Source organism: Tripterygium wilfordii, chromosome 1 (assembly GCF_013401445.1).
Source record: "Tripterygium wilfordii isolate XIE 37 chromosome 1, ASM1340144v1, whole genome shotgun sequence".
In the NCBI taxonomy this organism is placed as follows: Eukaryota; Viridiplantae; Streptophyta; class Magnoliopsida; order Celastrales; family Celastraceae; genus Tripterygium; species Tripterygium wilfordii.
Genome location: NC_052232.1, coordinates 370,210 through 389,618, shown reverse-complemented (window position 1 = coordinate 389,618; position 19,409 = coordinate 370,210). Strand labels below are relative to the sequence as shown.

The window sequence follows — 19,409 nt, the reverse complement described above, 5'->3', positions numbered from 1 at the left end:
TTGGACGGCATATGCCATCTAGCTTTGCTAACAAGTATCTCACCAGAGAGACATAATTCGTCACACTTGAGATCTAGCAATGAGTTGTAGTCATTTCGGATTTCCTTAATATATGGTAAGACATTATCTTCCATTTTGAACACTTTTTCAATAAAATCCATCTTGGTTTGAAAAAAAAATTGCGTGTAAATTTTTTTTTTGAGAGAATTTGTATGAAAACTTATAAGTTTTTAATTCAATACGTAAATACGTATTTGATATTTGTTTTCAATAAAAGGATATGTTTGTCATTCCAAATGATAATATATATGTAAGTAAAAAAAATAAAAGAATGGTGTAAACTTAATAGATTTTGTGGTGTAAATAAAATTTATCCTATTCTAAATCTCTACAATATTTCTTGTTAGTTTATTCTTATTTTATTATTACTCGGGTATATTATTTGATTTCAAGTAAAAAAAAAAATTTTACGAAACATATAGTTTATATATCAATTTTTGACAAAATAATTAATATTAATTATAAATAAAAACATGTTAGTCAAAAAAGTAATTACAAATTCATGAGTTTTGATAACATATATATCCATTCAATTTATCAATTATATACTATATATTTGTGTTTTTACTTTTTAGTCATGTACACATATATACATGGATGTATGATTAAATAAAGATTTGCTATATTTTTGTATTTATTTTCTATTTTTATCACTAGTTTAATTATAATATATTTTTTATTTTTTAATTGAATACACGATTTGACCGATGGCCCTCTGGCTGAACCAATGACCCGATCCCTTGTCCAGGTCGATGTCCGACACGATTTGAATAACATTGGCCAAGATTATTGCATTTGAACGGACAATATGGATCTCTAAGAGTTAGAGCATTCACATTCGTCTCTTAACATATCCTTTATTTTATTTACCAAAATTATACTTTTTGACAATTTATGAATTCTCTATTCAACAACAATTACATCGATATCTATATTCTAAATCTCTACAGTATTAAAATATTAATTTTTTATTTTATTATTATTTGTGTATATTATTTGTCAAGTAAATACTAAATTTTTTACGAGATGTATTATAGTTTATATATAGATTTGCGAAAAATAATTAATATTAATTACTTTTAATCAATTTATATATTAATATAGATTTAATAATTGTGATTTAATATTTTTGTCAGTGACTGATGGCTATTTCTTTTTATTAATTAGATAAATTAATAAAAAAAGTATAGTCACGTGGGACAACCCTCCGCTTAAAAACAAAATTCAAGTTAACAAATTTCAAGTAGTTCTTGGTTTTTGGGATTCGCGCCCATAAAGAAAAAATTGATTTTGGGATTCCCGCTTTCAAGTTTTTGGTTTTTGTAATTCCCGGTCATGTAAATAGAAAATTGATTAATGGATTAGATTAAAATTTGACAATGAATATCCACCCTTGGATATTACAATCCCCATCGTCAACGGGATAGGGGGCTGGAATTATTCCAGCAATTTCACCCCATCTCTACCATCCAATGTAACAATACACTGATTTGATAACACTACACTTCATGCATTTAATTGTGGGGATGAGGTGGAATTGCTGGAATAATTCCAGCAAATCCTTTTCCATCGTCAACATAAACACAAATCATATCAAAACCGATTAATGGATAACAGAGCTGCAGCTAAAGAAGGCAACAAAGCTTTGATGGCCTACAGAGTGGCGTATCGGAAGTGGATGAAAAGGTCGCAAGAGAACTTGCAGAGCAAACGCTCCGGTGAATGGATGGAATTATCTGAGGAGGCCAAACAGCTCCTACTCGACCGTCGCAGCTGCTCGAGATCAGGCGAGGATGAAAATGTTTGAGTTCCCCAACATCCTGATCCGTAGCGTTAAAGATTGGGAACGGATGAAGCCAGTCATACTAGGTCAAAATGGGGCTTGGAGACCAACGATTTGGCTTCGCCCGGATACTCCAGCGCCTCTCCGCCTTGAGATCGAGAGGTTCCGTCATGCTGGATTGCATGGCAGCGATGACCCTCTTGCTGTGCTCACAATGTAGCTTCCTGCTTTCCCCAATTTCTCATGCTTTGTTCCCCATTTTAGTTTACATAAATATAGAAAATAAAAACACAAGTAAAAAACAGTTTAGTTTAAAATCGTGAAGTAGATGTTGGATCGAGGATGCATACTTTTCTTTCACTGATCGTTCCCTGTGGAGCTGGAGTACTTTTTGTTCCCTATGAAATGTTCTGCGTTACATGTATTTCAACCTCCTTGAAATCAGATGAGTTCATGTTTTGGTTTTAATTTCAGATATCATTTTCGCGAATTATTAATTGCTGTTATAGTGCTTGGATCTCCGAAGTGGAAGATTAGCCAGTTCATACAAAGCTTGTTTCATGGTTTTCAATCCTCCAATGATCTCAAATTCCACATCCATGCGATCAGGATTTATAACATCACATGCTATCACATCCTCGTATGGATTAGTCTGAATGAGAGGACGCCCAAGGCGCTTGGCGATTTCCTTCTTGTGCTCGAGGGCTTTCTTACTGGCCTCCCGGTTCGGGTCGAGGTGTTGGAGCCCCGCGAACAGAACCAAGCAGCTAAATGCCGCACTTGCCGCGTACAGCACCAATTCCTGCAAGAACTTCGTCTCCGACGAACCTCCCATCTTATTAGATTTTCTTCTGATATTGTCTTCTTGGATTGAAAATATATGCCGTGTGTTTTAATCTAGGTAAACTGGGTTATCTGGGATTTCCAGAGAAGTATTTACATCATATGGGGAGGCTTTCTTATTGATAATACTGCACATCATCTATTAGGTTCGGAACCATTTCTTTGGAATTCTAGTAGTGGGATTGGATAACATACTCCATGGAGTACCTCTACTTTGATCTTTGTTAAAAGAATGAATTTCTAAATCAAATACTTGTTATATGTCAACTCCCAACTATGAGAGAATCAATGTAGCACAAACTTCTATTGATTGTTTGCCAATTTGCCTGCTTTTAGTTTACATTTTGTTTTATGCATCAAGGGTGACATTACTGACTTGGCTGCGAGTTCCAACAATTCTATGGTGGCTTCCGCTTCAAATGACTGTATCATTTGAGTTGTAAGCTTCGTTATTTTCTAAGCAATGTGTTTTCTTCTTTTTCCCTGTTAAACTTGTTTTCTTATGTTGTTTCTGGTTCTTGCAGTGGCGTTTGCCTGACGGGCTTCCAGTTTCAGTTCTCCGTGGACATACCGGAGCTGTTACTGCCATTTGAATTTAGGCCTGGCTCCGCATACCACCTTCTTTTGTATAAGTTATCCTTGATCTTTAGGGTTATTGTTGCCCGTTATTTTACATGGAGTTTCTATACAATCATTCTTTTTTGGTTGTATGCAGCTTCTATTGTAGAACTTAATCATAGGCATCCAATAGAAGTTTATTGGGACTCAAGTGTACTTTTCTTATCTGTTTTCTTAGAAGGCAAATCATTTCTTTGTAGTTTAAATTTTCACTATTAATTTGAAGTAGATATCTTGTACTTGATTTGTTGCTATGCTTAATTATATGACGTGGATTCTCACGCTGTTTTTGTGCTACTTAAAAATGGTCTGCCTTCAGATTAGAGTTGATAAACTTAATTGTTTCCTATTGGCCCTTTCCTTATTGAAAATTTTGTTGACCTTTTGACGCCATTTATGGAAAGACATGAACTCATGCACATTTGAACCCTTATCTGGTGATGTTAATTTATTGTTTCCTTATCTTCTGCACAGATCGTCTGATGATGCTAACAATCTCACAGCATCTAATGGAGGTGAGAAACTAGATGCTGTTTCCGGTAGAGCAGCTAGTTTAAGAGTCAAATAACTGTGTTTTTATCACATATTTATCCATTGTTTTTTTGGTTACAGGCAAGGTTCTATATTCAGAGAAACAGAATCAAACTACATTTTGTGGGTCCATGAATGATGTAAACACATTTTTTTCATAATTCTTTGTCATTTTATATAGCCAAGCTGTGGGACTAATACTTAACTAGTTGTATTTTGTTTTCTTTGTTTATGTTCTTGAGTATTTTTTGCAGAAGTTTTGACCTAGACTATCAACTTTAGTTACCTTTCCTAATAGACTCTGCCATTAGTATATTTTTAATTTATTAGGTTCTAAAGATGTAAATTCCTCTATTTTTCTTGCTCACTTGTTTTGTTAAATGGCATGTGAAGATTTCTCTTAATGACTTCTATTCTATATTCTTTGGCTGCCAGTATTGGTTTGGTATGACTATTTAATATTTTGTTTGATTGTTTCTCCAGGGTAGCCGAGTTCCATCCTACAATTTATTAGCGGAAGTTTCTTTACTGGGTAATTTAGCTCAGCCAGTAGCTGGCAGTGAAATAAATCAATTAAATGTTCCGGATGGTATTAACAATCAGACAATGTGGGGTCAAGTTAACTCAAATGTGCAGAGAAGGAATTCTGGAGCAGTGGAAGCCTGTGATTCTATGGACATTTTGGTCAATGATGGTTTGCAAAGTCAGGACAGTTTTGGTAGGTTGATGAACGACATCATAAGTGACTCTCCAGGTTCCATAGAAGATCCTGTGCTTGAATCTTCATTTCCTTCTGGTCATGATTCATTCAGCCCTCCTATGGTGGATCAACATCATTATTCTGAGACAAAGAAAATATTTACCATAACTGATATCTCACCTGCATGGGCATTTTCAACTGAAAATACTAAGGTTCTTTATCACCCAACTTTTCAGTATAGAAACTTGGCTTATTTTGTGTTTCTTCTACTATTTTTGCTTCTTTTTTTAAGTAAATCCTCTGTTTTCTTTAATTAAATTCCCATTCATGATCCCCATTCGTGCACCTCAGGAAGGAGCTTCCAATTCATGTGTCAACTCAAGTCCAAAAAAGTTGAGAGCTTCATTGTTGTTTGTATCCTTACTGCCAAACAAAACTTTCAATTTTATGCAGGTGTTTGGTGTAAATCATAGAGATTGGGTGTCTCATGCCACTCATCGAGTGGTTCAGATGGATGAGGCAGCTGAGGTTAGTGGCAGTAGTCAAGCGCTCCTTGCTATGTTCTAATCTTGCAGGATTCCATCAATTTAAGAGATGGTGGAATGATATCTGGGGGTGAGTTTCTCTCTCATGATTATTGCATCTCGCATCTACATACGATTTTTGTTCATGTTCGGTCTAAATTTCTCATATATTTCAGATAAGTTTTGTGCTTCCTCCAGAAATGGCAAAATGAGACGAACCTCTTTATCCTCTATGAATATACTTAATTGTTGTTCATGACATATACATCTGCAATAGCATTCTAAAGGATAGAAATAGCAGGATTTGCAAAATAAATTTCAGAATGTCAACTCTTTTGGCGGTTCAGCATATCCACATTCTTCGGCTTATGGTGGTATGTGCTTCTTGAATTATGAGTGGTTCTACTAATTCTGTACTAGCTAAATTTCATTATTTCTGTACATTTTATCAAATTTTTAAACGGTTGTCTTTTTTTTCCAAATAAACCTTCCTATCATGCCAACAAGTCAGATGGAGTCGAAGTGGAATCACCACAGAGGTGTGGACCAAAGGGCCGAGAGTCTTGAAGGATGTTTCAGTTCTTAGGACATAAATTATCAACAGGTTTGTCTTTTTTTGTGCATTGTTTCTCTATACATGTCCCTATATATATATGTAGCTCTGTGGCACGTTCCCTCTCATATATAGGCTTTTTTTTTGGAATTGCCATCTCTAAATGGGAATTGCTACGTCTAAATTATGATCACTTATGGAGCAATATCTTATGCTGACTTTTGTACTTTGTTTCTTAGGCTACGCAAGTCAAGGGAGGTTGAAAGAAGATGAAGCAAGAAAATATTTACAGCAGCTTATTTGTTTTGTTGATTATTGCCATAATAGTATCTTGAGTTTTGAAGAATGATAACGATTTAGATAATGCATGTTCACACATTTATTGATTAGTCATGTTCTGTTCTTGGTTGTTCAATCTCTTGTTTTTGTCCTGCTTCTTTTTTCCTTCGTTGCAGATTCTTACCAATTTTGTATCGCTTCCTCTACCATCATTCTATAACAGTCAAACTGATTACATCAACAAATACAGACTGGAATAACAAAACACCACTGCAACTCGCGGGCACCATAACTAGTCCAAACGTCCGACTGAAAATTTTACCAGTATGCATGCAATAATCATAGCACTGCATTAAAGACAACCCTGACAATACATTAATATGCCTGCACGAGCACTTACACAAATATAGAAAAATAAATATCCTAAAGTACCAATTGTCACTCAAAATGATAAGATAAATGGCTAAACTGAACTCAAATATTATAAATACCTAGCTAAATTTCACTCAAAAATCGCGGAACACTAATTTATTTCCCAGAGAGAAATTAGATCTGAGCAGCATTGCACACTTCCTACTAGCTTGTATCCTCTTCAATCTCTCGTCATCGTTCTGGAAGTGCCATTCAATACTACGATAAGGGATAGGATCAATGATAACCTTTTCTAGCATAACCGCATTCTTGACCAAATATGTGGCAAGTTCCATTTCAACAGTGCGCCCTGAAAACCCAAAAAGTTCAGCTACTTTGAGGCATCGGAGTGGAGACTTTGGGACTTCTTGTGCCCTCATCCTTTTAATAGTACCCCAAAGATTAGTTAACTGCACAGCAAGGACAAACCAAGTTATAAATAATACTCAATTCAAGCAGAAAAAAAAAAACACTAACTCAACAAAGAACTTAAATCCAGCAACTAAAGATATATGTGCTGCAAAGCCTGCAATTGGATTTTTCTTTCTTCATATGTGCAACATATTCCATTTTTCCCATTTCGATGCACTCCTTGGCCCTTGCTACTCTACCGGCAGGAGTAAACCATTCTTAAACTGTATCTAACATAGTAGTAGAAGTAGTAACTATGATAATCATTATGAAAGCCCTATCCCTAAACATTTCGAGGACAGCTATAATAATCCATTTAAAAAATACTCCGAATAATGCAGCAGCTGGTGTAACAAGATCTCAATTTTTGAATGTACTCTACTTGTTGCTTCTTCACTTTGTCCTGTCCAATCCTCGGATAGCAATCAAACTTTCAGGCCACAAAAAGAGTTACACAAGTTGAGATTTATTACAGCACATCTCCAGAAGATTAACAAGCCTGCTGTCAAGACAATTCAGGCATTTATTTAAAGGCCTTTGATTTTGCACTGTTTATACTATGTTTTTAAGCTCCGTTTATTTGACTGTCTAACATGTTGGGTTTCCTGTTTTTGTTTTTGTTTTTTTGGGTTTTTTTAAGAGTCCAGATGGTGATAATATAATAGATTGTGTTTCATTTCATCAGCAACCAGCTTTCGATCATCCTCTATTGGAAGGCAACAATGCTAGCCTGCTAGGGATCCCAGTGATAACCATCCCAAAAGCATCCTAGTAGTGTGTGACACTCATTCATTGAGTGTAGTGACATCATAGCAAGAGTCAATTAAAAATCACACCCAATAAATGAGTGCCACATACTGCTGGGATGTTTTTGTGATGGATGGTTATCACTAGGATCTTTATAATTTTTTATTGGAAGGACAAAAACCATTGGTAAGTAATGTAAACTATAAAATGGAGTATTGATGCCAAAAGTTAAGCATTCGCACAAAGAGAATTGAATCCATAACATATATTCTATTATTGCAATTACAAAAACCTCTACATAAAAAGGCAAAATTTCTAATTTCATAAGAGTAAAAGACTTACTAACTCAAGAAGGATAATGGATACTGAATTCCTAGACACTAAAGGGCTCTAAAGCTTAAAATTGGAAAAGTACCCCTAGTGATGAGAATCACATTAACTATAGAATTACAATTGTGTCGAAGAGTGTCGGTTAAATCCAAGTTATGCTTGGTAATCCTTCTAGTTGCCTCCTGCATCACATTTGCTCTTTTGGTCAAAAGTTCATTTACCACTCTCATGTAAACACGTTGGACCCATCCAGTACAAGAAATAGGGTCAACAAATCACTTAATACTAGATTTTTTATTTATTAGAGAGATTAGACGACTCTCATGCACAAGGATCCCCTAGTGAAACTAAGAACAAGGAAATGATGTATGCAACATTGCAACCTTCACCCACTTTGGAGAAGTACTGGATCCAAGATTTGAATCTTGACAAATGACAACCCTAATTGAACATTTCCAGTTTGTCTATTGTTAATGAAAAATATCCCACAGGACCCCCACAGCCCCACCACCAACGAATAAGATTGAATCTGACATGAAAGACAAGAAATTCTTCACAAATACATATAGTGTTGCCAATTTGAAAAACTGCAAAGAACACTTACCTGTACCACAAGTCTATCCAAGGAAGGAGCTGCCTTTATCAAGGAAGCAAAAACAAGAAGACTTTGCTCATGACTTGCATAAACTCTCAATTTCAAGTTTTTGAGCTTTCTCAACACAGGAAACTCCAGCGGTTCCCTATCTTCCATATCATCTTCCTAAACAACAACAACGACATGCATAAGAGAACGTAAATAAAACAAATTATTTTGGAGCAAAAATAATTTACTATGCCTCAGCAAGCAAACCTCGAGATGCGGCACATCTACTGTAAGTGTCTCTAGTCGAAACAAATAATTTGAAAGCTGAGGAAAGTAGGAGATGGCCATCTCAGTTAACCACCCTCCAATAAGTACTTCGACAAGATTGGGGACATTTTCATACGAGATGTCAATTATTGGACCGTGATACTTGAAAGATAAAAGATTTGTTGCGGACAGACGTATGCTTCTCAAATGTGAGCACCCAAATATCTTAACTTTCTTCAAGCAAAGCGACTGACCACCAGCAACATTTAGATGGACAAGATCATTGGAACCTGAACCTCTGATAGTCAATTTTTCGAGGCAGGGGCAAGCGGATATGAAATATTCAATAACAACTCCACTTACATCCACATACTTTAGCTTGAGAACTCTTAGCAAATGCAGAGTCCTCTGGAGAGCAATGTTGTTACATGACAGAGGAAAATGGTAAACATGTTTTGAACGTCCACCATTATAATAAACCCCCAAGTCTATCACTAGCCGTTTAACACCCTTTTGGATTACAAAGTTAACCCATCTATCAATATCATATTTGTACTTTGGATCCAAGTCAAAATGAATATGAAAATCGTCTATGATGGATCCTTGATATGCCTCCAACACACAATTTACCCAATTAACATACTCCTGCTTTTCCTCCTCGTAAACTCTTCTTGCTTCTCTATAACTAGAGAGAAAAGTCTCTGAAGCAGCAAAATTCAAGGAGGGGCAAAAAGTCCAGACTTTGAGCCATCGGCGGGCAACAACACTAGTCCTTGCTGCTTCTCTCATTGTTAAGCGAGACAGAATGGAAACGAGGACTTCATCTGGCAGTTCACTTATCTTATCCTCTTCCACATTAATCTCTCTCTTTCCCGACAGAGAAAAAAGTATAGGATCAGTAAACCAAAACGAAACACAAAGATACAATTCAAAGTCAAATTCAAAGACAAGATGAATCCAACAAAAAAAACAGTATAAACCACCTTCTTCTTTGCGAGGATAGTTGGGCACCGCTTCATTATTGCTTTCTTTCAGTAAGTTTTTTTTTTTGTCAGGCAATTTCCTTGAGTAAGTTAGATGCAAAGAACCAGATGCAAAAGTCAGAAATATCTGCCAATTCATTTATGTTGCAAACAAACAGTCACAAATAAACAAAACACTGCTAAAAATTGAGGATGCCTAGAAAAACTTTGAAATTTGGGCAGAAAACAAAGGATGGCATCAACCCATTACAGAATCTGAGTCTGGATTCCACAATAACAATTGGACCAAAAACTGATGAACATTAGCTAAAAACTGATGAACATTAGCTAAAAATTGAGACATCCAAGAAAAAGCTTTTCTTGGAAGTTTTTGTCAGACGACTAGAGAGGAGATGGTACTCACAGGTCTGAGTCTGGATTCTTCAATAACCAATGTGTCAGAATAATTTTCGAAGCCGAAGATGCAAGTCTCTGGTTTCATTGTCGTGCACGTCTTTCTCATTGCCCTAGTTTTGTTGGGCCTAATCTCTTCAGGCTTGGTTTAGTTCTTTTGGGCTTGGTCAACTAGTGAACTTTACTGATACCCAATTTGCACTTATTACATCCTATATACAAACCATATAAATTGGAAAATAACTAACCACATCTCAAATAACCAAAAACTAATACATTTATTCAATACACCCCAATGACAAAAGCTCTAGGTACACACTCACCGTCATCCCTAATAGATTGATTTATTGTTTTCGAGAGAATCCACACAAGCTTCTTGAGAACAACGAGGATAAACGAAGGAAGTCGGAGGATTCTAGAGATCAAAAATTGAATACTAGAGATAAGTTGCAAGTCAGGTTTGGGGCGGGGTGTGTTAATCTTATACTTAAAAAAACATATGATGGAAGGTAAATTGATCAAAGTTAGGGTGTAATTGATTAAAACTGTGGTGTAAATAAAGTTCATCGGATGTTTTTGTATTATGGGCTCATTAACAGCTTATTGTTAGTTGGGCTTGTATCTTTATTTATCTGTTCAGCCCAGTATCTAAACGACACACTTTAGTTCAGTTTAGACCAACTCTGCTACTGTCTTTTTATCGGTGGCCGTTGGATTTAATTTGTTTCTTTGATTCAAAAGGCTATCTCAGCCGATTGTACATTTACTTGAATTCTAATGAATAACATAGAAAACAAGTTCCTCTCTTCAAGCTCAGTATCTGGCAGATGCCATTTGCTTTGAGGATGCAACTTGTGCAAGTGATAATTCTTTTGTTTTCATACCTTTTTGTATACATTCTGTGATCCAATTTATGATCATTGACTACTCTTGAACAAATACTATGTCCTTTCTTAGGTGAATTTGAATGTGCAATAAGATTGCTGAACCAAGGCAATCACTTGCTCAGCATTGTAAATGAAGCTTATTGGTACTGTATACAGTTTTGACGCAAGCACTTGCAACACGAGTGCCCTCTTCAGCTTCTCAAGCAAGCACTTGCAACACGAGTGCCCTCTTCAGCTTCTCAAGTAAGTGAAGTGGAAATTGATTTGTTAAATTTGACTTATAATAGTGGCTCATAAATTCTCCCTAAAATGATCTATTAGATAGAGTAGATGATGCCACATAAATATGCATTGATGCACATACAATTTACCCAAACTCAACGATCTGACACGTTTATCTCTTAATACTCATCATCACTTGTGGGTTGGATTATTCGAAGGCCCAATAAGTGCAACAAACGAGATTTATCTTTTAACACTCCTCATCACTTATGGGTTGGACCATCCGATACCCTAACAAGTATAACAAACGGGCAGATAATGACCACGAAATTGGTGGAGCCTGAAGTCCTAACAAATGCAACAAACGGCCAAACTATGCCCCAATAAACGGATGGAGGTAAGGTCATCATAGAAATTAGACGATGTGGAACATTTATCTTTTAAGACTTTCCATCACTTGTGGGTTAGACTATCCGAAGGCCCAACAAATGTAATAAACAGGCAAATCATGACTCAAGAAACATGTGGAGGTAAGGTTGTCTGAGAACACATTGCTGGGGACGGCCTTATACTATGTTGAATTTGGCTTACAGTGACTCATACACTCTTCCTAAAAATACCTATTAGAGAGGGAGACCACATATATTCACATATAATTCACCAAAATTAGACAATGTGAGACATTTATATTTAACATGTGGTCAACGGAATTTTGGGATGGAGGAGACATATCTTAGTATGTCTTCCTGGTTCCAAACAGATCATATGGTCAAGAAGAGAAATCTTGTACACTTGATAGGGGTGGAAAATGCCGAATTATTGGGGGAAGAAAACACGATTTGAGTTTGTTTGACAGGCAACTTGAAATATAAAATTAAACCCGGTTCTGCACATTAAAATAGTGGCTGTAGTTTAGTGGTAAGAATTTCACGTTGTGGCCGTGAAGACCTGGGCTCGAATCCCAGCAGCCACATTGGCACCCTTTGGTATTTTTCAGTTTTTTCAATATGAATTGGGCCTTTGGGTTTTTTAATTAAAAAACAGGATTGAACCCACCTTACCATTACTAGCTCACATGTCAGAGCATGTCCAATGGACACTTGATAACACATTTTGAAGTGTTGAAAGTGAATTTTATGGAAATTTAGAGTGACACTTGATAACACATTTTGAAGTGTTGAAAGTGAATTTTATGGAAAATTTAGAGTGCTAGAGTTCTACAATGGATGAAAATGAACACTTGAAAACACACTTTCTTGATAAAAAGGAAGAGAGAAGTGATGGAAAGTAAGAGAGGTGATGGAAAGAAAGAGAGAAAATAAAGAAAAGAGTTTGAAGTGTTGATGAATAATGTATATTGTGGGACCCATTCACCCAATTAAATTATGCCACCCAGGATAGAGAAGAAAGAGAGAATGGTTTTGAAGTGCTTGATATTTCTTTTATCACTGGAATTGCTCTCACTCTTGACTCTTGAGGGACTCTGTCAACTGTCAAGTTACCATCAATAGTAACTTGTGAAAGGGTACAATATATGTAGTTCTTTCATTTTTTTTAAAAAAATATTGAGAAATTTGCTTCTCATTGGAATCAAACTTTTGACACATATATGCTTAACCAAGTTAATTGTCAATCAAGCCACCACTCGTTGGTGTGTAGTTCTTTCATTTTGTTTAACTTATGGTAGTGACTAACGTAATCTTTTCCAATTCAGACAATTGGTACTAAGAGCACTTTGGATAACTTAATTGTAAAAAGGTCATGGGCCTTTTTAAAATTATAAAAAAGTGCAATTTAAGGGTAATTTTGTCATTTCGCTTAAGATATTTTTTGATTTATATCTACAATACCCTTCTTCTTCTTTCCTCTCCTCTCCTCTCTTATTCTTCTTCTTCTCTCCTCTCTTCTTCTTCTTCTTCTTCTTCTCTCCTCTCAAATTCCATTTGGCTTTTTATGAAGCTTTGTCATTGATACTGTCACATGAACCATCTTATCCATCACAATTCCTGCTTTGTACAGCAAGTATGAGGAGCATGTCGATAAATATTGCGGTATGATTCATACGAAATTTCTCAGCACTATAAAATACAGAGAGTGAGAACTGATGAGGTGATCCTCATCAAATTGATCGGAATGACTCTTGTTTGGTCTTGTTTTATATTTTTTGTCTTTTTTTCTTCTCGTATAATAAGCATAAGAAAATTTAGGGAAATTGATACTGTACAGCTGCAGAGATGTATCACTATAGTACCAACACCAAAAATCCACTAAAAAGATACAATTGAACCAGTATGCATACTTTCTCTTCCTAATTACTTTTCCTTTCTTGGTTTTCTTTTCTTGGTTTGTACCTCTCTTGCTTGTTCTGGAAAAACATTTACAGCTGTAGAGATGTATCACTATAGTATCACTTATAGCAAAAGTCCACCAAAATGATACAATTGAACTAGAAAGACATGTAATGCAATCAAATTTACATTGCAACATTTGTATCATCATTTTATGAGGAAAATATATAAATTGAACACTAAATTGGACCTTCTGATTAAAAGTATCACTACTGTATCGCAGTTCATGGAGAGAGAAAATCAAATTTGAGGTTATTAAAAATCCACTAAAATGATACAATTGATCCAGAAATACATGTAATGCAATCAAATTTACATTCCAACATTTCTATCATCATTTTATGAGGAAAAAAATATAAATTGAACACTAAATTGGACCTTTCGATTAAAAGTATCACTATTGTATGGCAGTTCGTGGAGAGAGAAAATCAAATTTGAGGTTATTAAAAATCCACTAAAATGATACAATTGAATCATAAAGACATGTAATGCAATCAAATTTACATTCCAACATTTGTATCATCATTTTATAAGGAAAAGATATAAACTGAATACTATATTGGGCTTTCTGTTTAAAAGTATTACTATTGTATCGCAGTTCGTGGAGAGAGAAAATAAAATTTGAGGTTATTTTGGTAAAAGTTGGTCCCAATGTACCTTTTTAAAAGAATGTTTTAGTGATTGTACCTTTTTACAATTAAGTATAATCTAATGTACCGGCTTACAAAAATCCCTTTCCAATTTGTTTTAATGATTATGTCTTTCCCATTTGTCTTGAATGGTTATAACTTGAATAAGTTAGACAAGTCTTGCCTTGATTTATGTAAGTCCCGTTTGGCAGAGCTTATTTGCTGTCAAAATAAAATAACTTATTGACCTTTGAAAAATAAATTAGTTTATAAGCTGTGAAATAAACTGTTAGGTGTTTGGCGAAGTTTATAGCATAAACTAGCTTATAAGTTTTAAAAAAAAGTCTATTTAAATTTAATTTCAAAGATAAAATAAAAAATTTATAATATTATATATAATATTATCTTAATAAAGAAGAAACAAAAAAAAAATGAAAAAAACAAACATAGGCTCTAAAATAAGCTTCAATTTGGAGCTTATTAAAGCTTATAAGCTAACTTATGTGGGATGTTGTAAAGAGAGACACAAAAGTTTATTCACAAGGGATTAAAAGAGGAGATTGCTTTCTTTTAATCTATGAATCTGTTTATCCTACTAGATGATCACCATTGAAACCGTTAAGCAATCTTGAGAGTATGATACAAATTTGTCTTTTTGTCTATAGAACATTGCAATTGCAAGCCTCAGATTATCCAATTATGTACTCTTTTCTTGTGTTATTGTTCTCCTACTTGTTTTATATTCTCCAACAATCTAAAAACAAATTTTTGTTACTATGGAACAACTGACGAATGTTGTATCCAAGGAAGATCCTTCTGCTTCAACTTTAATCCCTCAACGAGTACCAGAAACTATGCAAGTTCAAGTTCTGATTCCTATGAAGGCTAAGGGAACTTATGCTGAAAAAGCGAAAAAATTCAAGGGAGATGATTTCAAAGAAGCATTGGAAAGCTCTTGTGAGAATTTTGAGATATCTTAAGCATATCATTGATCATGAATTGCACTACACTAGATATCCATCTGCCTTAGAAGGATTAAGTGATGCCAATTAGATCTCTGACAGTCAAGAATCTAAGTCAACAAGTGGATATGTATTCACCATTGGTGGAGCGACAATCTCATGAAAATCATCCAAACAAACGTGTATAGCACGTTCAACTATGGAATACGAATTCATAACCTTAGATAAGGCTGGTGAAGGTCGAATGACTTAGAAATTTTTTGGAAGATATTCCAATATGGAGCCAAAATCGGTCACGGCTGGTCATATGTATTCATTGTGATAGCCAAACTGCATTAGCTAGAGCTAAAAATGCTGCCTACAATGGAACATCTAGACATATGAGACGTAGGCATAATACAATTAAGCAATTGCGTTCGAATGGTGTTAATTAGCACTTCTGATATTGTAACAACCATAAAAGAGCAAGGTAAGTTCATGGTTTGGGAAAAACCCATTAACCATTTACGTGTTATCTTGAGAAGCTCAAGAGGGCATTCATGTTGCAAGTGCTTGCATCAAAACTGTACACTATAATAATACTAATGAGCTTCATTCACAATACTGAGCAAGTGATTGCATTAGTTCATCAATCTTATATTCTTATTGCACATTCAAATTCACGATTGCTCACTAAAGAAAGGACACAGTCTGTTCAAAAGTAGTCAATGATCATAAATTGAATCACAGAATTATAACTTGAACGAGTTGCATCCTCAAAACAAATGGCATCTGATCTAGGGCAGATACTGAGCTTGAATTTGAATCCAGAGGTGGTATACGCTACATTTCTCCGCGTTCGTCAAAGGAACTTCCAAACTGAAAGCGAATGAAGTGGGGTTCCCTTCCACCCAATAATGAGGGCATTTCCATTCATATCAAGTGTACAACAATCCCCAGAAGCAAACTTCTTGTTCACCAGATATGATTGGTACAAGGAAGACATACTGAGTTCTTCCTCCTTCATCCCAAAACGGGATAAAAAAGCCCTCCAAACATCAATCTTTACATATCGAGCTTTCCGTTCCTCTCCCTCAGCCGCCACAACACTCTTGATTCCTTGCCTTATTATTGATTCTATAAACAACCTGCTTTGATTATCCTTCGCCATGCAGACACCAATGGCATCAAAATATGCACTGTAAAAGAAGAGAGCCTCAATAAAACGGCTCACATAATCAGGTGAATTGAGATTTGCTTCCACTTCAATAATCACCATTACACATGGACTGAATTTTCTGATCACTTTCATTAAAGAATCCAGGCGATCGGGCTGTGAAATCATAGTCCACAGGAAAAACTCAGAGAAGACAGCAACTGTTTCTTCTGCATCAATCTCAAACTGATCTTCTTTGATCTCAAACGTATCCGACATTCTAACCATCATATAAGAGAATGGTAAGTTCATGGTTTCAGCAAAACTCATTAACCATTTACCTGCTTCTTCCATTTGACTTGAACAAGTTCCGACAACAGTTAAATTGAGACTCTCAAGTGGGCATTCGTCTCGAGATGCAAGGGCTTGCATCAAAAGTGTCCATGGCATTCCACATTTGATGCCAAGATCAATTATGTGAACCCTCTTTGCCATAGCCACGTTTTCTACAATGGCTTGGATTGCAGCAACTTGTTCAACCTGAGCGAAGGGAACGTCTCTGTAGCAAGCTAGAGTTGCAGAGTTGGGAGTCATTAACACCTCAGGAATGTCAAACGTAAGCTTTTTGCTTGAGCCCTTTGATTCCCGATCAATCTTCTCATGAAGAGCTTCAGAAAAAGAATGAACTATCCTTTGAAGGGGATTTCCAGTGCTGGAAGACAAACGATCACATCGGCTGAGCAGTTTGCTGGCACGTTCATATTCTCGATTGCTCACTTTCTCTGCAGAAGCTAGAAGCATATCAGCAAGTTCTATACCTTCTATTTCCCCCCTCGAAAATCGAGATAAAGACAGATCGCAAGGATTGCCAAGTACGGGCATAATATCAAGTGTTGGGGAATAAGATAGAATGAACCTTTTTCCGGCAACCCTCATGATTTCTTCAGTCGACAGTTCCGTGGTTGATTCGCTTGTCGGCTCAATTGTTTTGTCTCCATTTAGTAGTTTGAAATCGCTAACAAAACTCTTAAGCTGCTCAGCTGATGTTGTAGCATGTGGATGATTCTCTTCATTGTTGTGTTCACTAGTATCTTGAATTCCAGCAGGGATTTCACGAAGCTTTACAATCTCCTCCTCCAGCAGGGATTTCAGCAAGGGAGAAATGGCATCGAACATTAGATCATCAAGAAGCTCATCGTCTGAAAATGATTGGAGCTGATCATCAAAGAAAATTAATCCTTCCATCAAATGATCATACTCACCTCCAAGGGAATCAATATCCCCAGGTACTCCCCGGTCTTCGACTCCGAAAACTTCTAGTTTTCTTTCATTCACTCCTTCCATGCTTATCAAATCTTTTATCAGAATTACACAATTTTTATCTGGAAGCCTACCATAGATGACCTGCTTAAAAGGAAAGATGGCATCGGCCGCATCCAAACTGGAAAACGGCTTGGATTCTCTTTTATTACTCTCTTTTGCTTTGTTTCTAGTATCATGTTGTTTTGGTTTGCCTCCTTGAAGATCAAACACTTCCATTAAAACTAAAATAAGCAAAGCACAGAATAATGATGTTGATGCCTTGAGGTTACAAGGCCGGCCAGCCGCATCACCAAACGATAATTCCTATATATGGACGCCATCTGGATACAGTCTTGGAAAACAACAAAATACCATACGATATAGAAATTGCTGAAAGATTGAGGCAATGCAATTGCACACAAATTTTCAATTATTTCAATACATATACAAAGTAAGACACCTTTCTGATACCAATTCGGCATTTTTTTCCTCAACAATATTGATTCAAAACTTCATCCGATTCAGCATTATACTATAGGTATAAACTTCATCGGCTACTATGTTACAAAGCAAGACACCTATCTGGTAATATTCTTCTTTATTCTAGGGTCTCTCAGGCACTCCCAAGACAGTCCGGCAGTGCCTCTTTCTCGTCTGTGGTGCCGTTTTTCATTGCTGGCGTGAGCCAGAATAGCATCACTTTGCGGCTAAATTATGGAAAATGAGCATCTTGGTATCCTCTCAGTCTATTATCCATAAGAACAAAATGGCCTAAATTTCATCGACTTACGAAGTGCGACAGAGTACTCTGCTTTTCCTTATCAATTGTCCCATATCTTTTACCATCCTCATGTGTTGCCAAGAGGGGTTGCTTGTGGACAAAGTCTGAAATCTATCACAAAATTTCTAACTTAGACGAAATCTTAAACCCTCAATTCATGTCAACAGCCCTAAAATTAGTTTCATCAGATCCTGACTTGTCAACGAGAATATTTTTCCACACAGTGGATGTTATGAGTGTATCAATCTATTAAACCATAGCAAGAGGATTGAAAAATAGACAATTGACGAGAAGCTGTCCTAAATCCTCTTACAAAATTGAGGTCTGAGTCATATATGAAGATTCCAACCAAGTGTTTTTAATACTTCTATCCTTTTTAATTCCCCAGTACATAAGAACAGAAGCAAGTATTTACCAATGGTAAATCAACTGGCACATGAATAAATTAGATTTATGTGGAATATGGATTAAAAAAAAAATCTGAAACAAAGACAAGTTATTTGGATCCACACAAACTTAGGACATCAGCATGGTTTAAGTACTGTACCAGCATCCGGCTTATATAGTATTCTTGAGAAAGTTCTCATAGAAGAGCTAACTCATGGGTCCCCAACTTCCTGCACTGAATAAGCCGTTCTTTCTTCATAACCTGAAATAAAAGCAATGAGTTTGGTTTAGTGTCCTTATTAGTTATTACCATAACCTTAATGTTTGAAGTATTTTCTTAAAAGACATAAAGTGGTGGGTGTTGCGATCGGGGATTAAATTCCAAGTTTTCTACAATCAATTCCTTTTTTTTTTCTGTGTCCTTGGTTAATAGAATACTGGTACTTGCCCCAACAAAGGAAGGGCATGGGTGTGTTAAAAAGTGGTCAATGATCATGAGTCACAGAATGGATACAAAAGGTATGAAAAACAACAAATTATCATTTGCACAAGTTCCATCCTAAACATCCTTAAAACAAAGACATCATAAAATCATCGGCAAGGATCATTCCAGTTCATCAAACTTTTAGGAGTCGCAAGTGAAAACTTCAAAGTAAGTAGCTATTCAAAAAAAAGAAAAGAAAAGAGTAGCTAAAACAGGTCCTCACAATCTAAAAAGATAATAGCCATTGGCACTTATT

The 19,409-nt window shown here is 35.8% G+C and overlaps 3 protein-coding genes and 1 non-coding gene across 8 annotated transcripts; 2 read left to right on the top strand and 2 right to left on the bottom strand.

Annotated features, from left to right (window-relative positions):
* The first annotated feature begins 3,677 nt into the window (after nucleotides 1–3,677).
* Nucleotides 3,678–6,032, top strand: LOC119997896 (calmodulin-binding transcription activator 5-like). The gene is made up of 5 exons (XM_038845127.1): nucleotides 3,678–3,819; nucleotides 3,917–3,975; nucleotides 4,319–4,747; nucleotides 4,989–5,663; nucleotides 5,852–6,032. The coding sequence occupies exons 1-4, from the start codon at nucleotides 3,711–3,713 to the stop codon at nucleotides 5,100–5,102; spliced, it is 711 nt and encodes a 236-aa protein (XP_038701055.1). The 5' UTR covers nucleotides 3,678–3,710; the 3' UTR covers nucleotides 5,103–5,663; nucleotides 5,852–6,032.
* A 152-nt stretch (nucleotides 6,033–6,184) lies between these two features.
* On the bottom strand, nucleotides 6,185–10,169 carry LOC119997860 (F-box/LRR-repeat protein At3g58900-like). Of its 5 annotated transcripts, none has more exons than XM_038845091.1 (5): nucleotides 10,027–10,169; nucleotides 9,624–9,703; nucleotides 8,641–9,507; nucleotides 8,395–8,550; nucleotides 6,223–6,712 (listed from the first exon to the last, which is right to left on the bottom strand). In XM_038845091.1, the coding sequence occupies exons 2-5, from the start codon at nucleotides 9,657–9,659 to the stop codon at nucleotides 6,398–6,400; spliced, it is 1,374 nt and encodes a 457-aa protein (XP_038701019.1). In that variant the 5' UTR covers nucleotides 9,660–9,703; nucleotides 10,027–10,169; the 3' UTR covers nucleotides 6,223–6,397. The 5 variants fall into 5 exon arrangements, with proteins under 5 accessions (XP_038701003.1, XP_038701019.1, XP_038701027.1 ...); XM_038845099.1 differs by having other exon boundaries at nucleotides 9,624–9,750; nucleotides 10,027–10,150; XM_038845075.1 differs by having other exon boundaries at nucleotides 6,185–6,712; nucleotides 8,641–9,750; nucleotides 10,027–10,119.
* A 1,857-nt stretch (nucleotides 10,170–12,026) lies between these two features.
* On the top strand, nucleotides 12,027–12,098 carry TRNAH-GUG. The gene has a single exon. It is a non-coding gene; the product is annotated as a tRNA-His (tRNA).
* Nucleotides 12,099–15,905: 3,807 nt separating this feature from the next.
* On the bottom strand, nucleotides 15,906–17,983 carry LOC120002058 (DELLA protein RGL1-like). Its single transcript, XM_038850631.1, has 2 exons — nucleotides 17,851–17,983; nucleotides 15,906–17,743 (listed from the first exon to the last, which is right to left on the bottom strand). Exons 1-2 carry the CDS (start codon nucleotides 17,981–17,983, stop codon nucleotides 15,906–15,908), a joined length of 1,971 nt encoding a protein of 656 aa, XP_038706559.1.
* Between the last annotated feature and the right edge of the window lie 1,426 nt (nucleotides 17,984–19,409).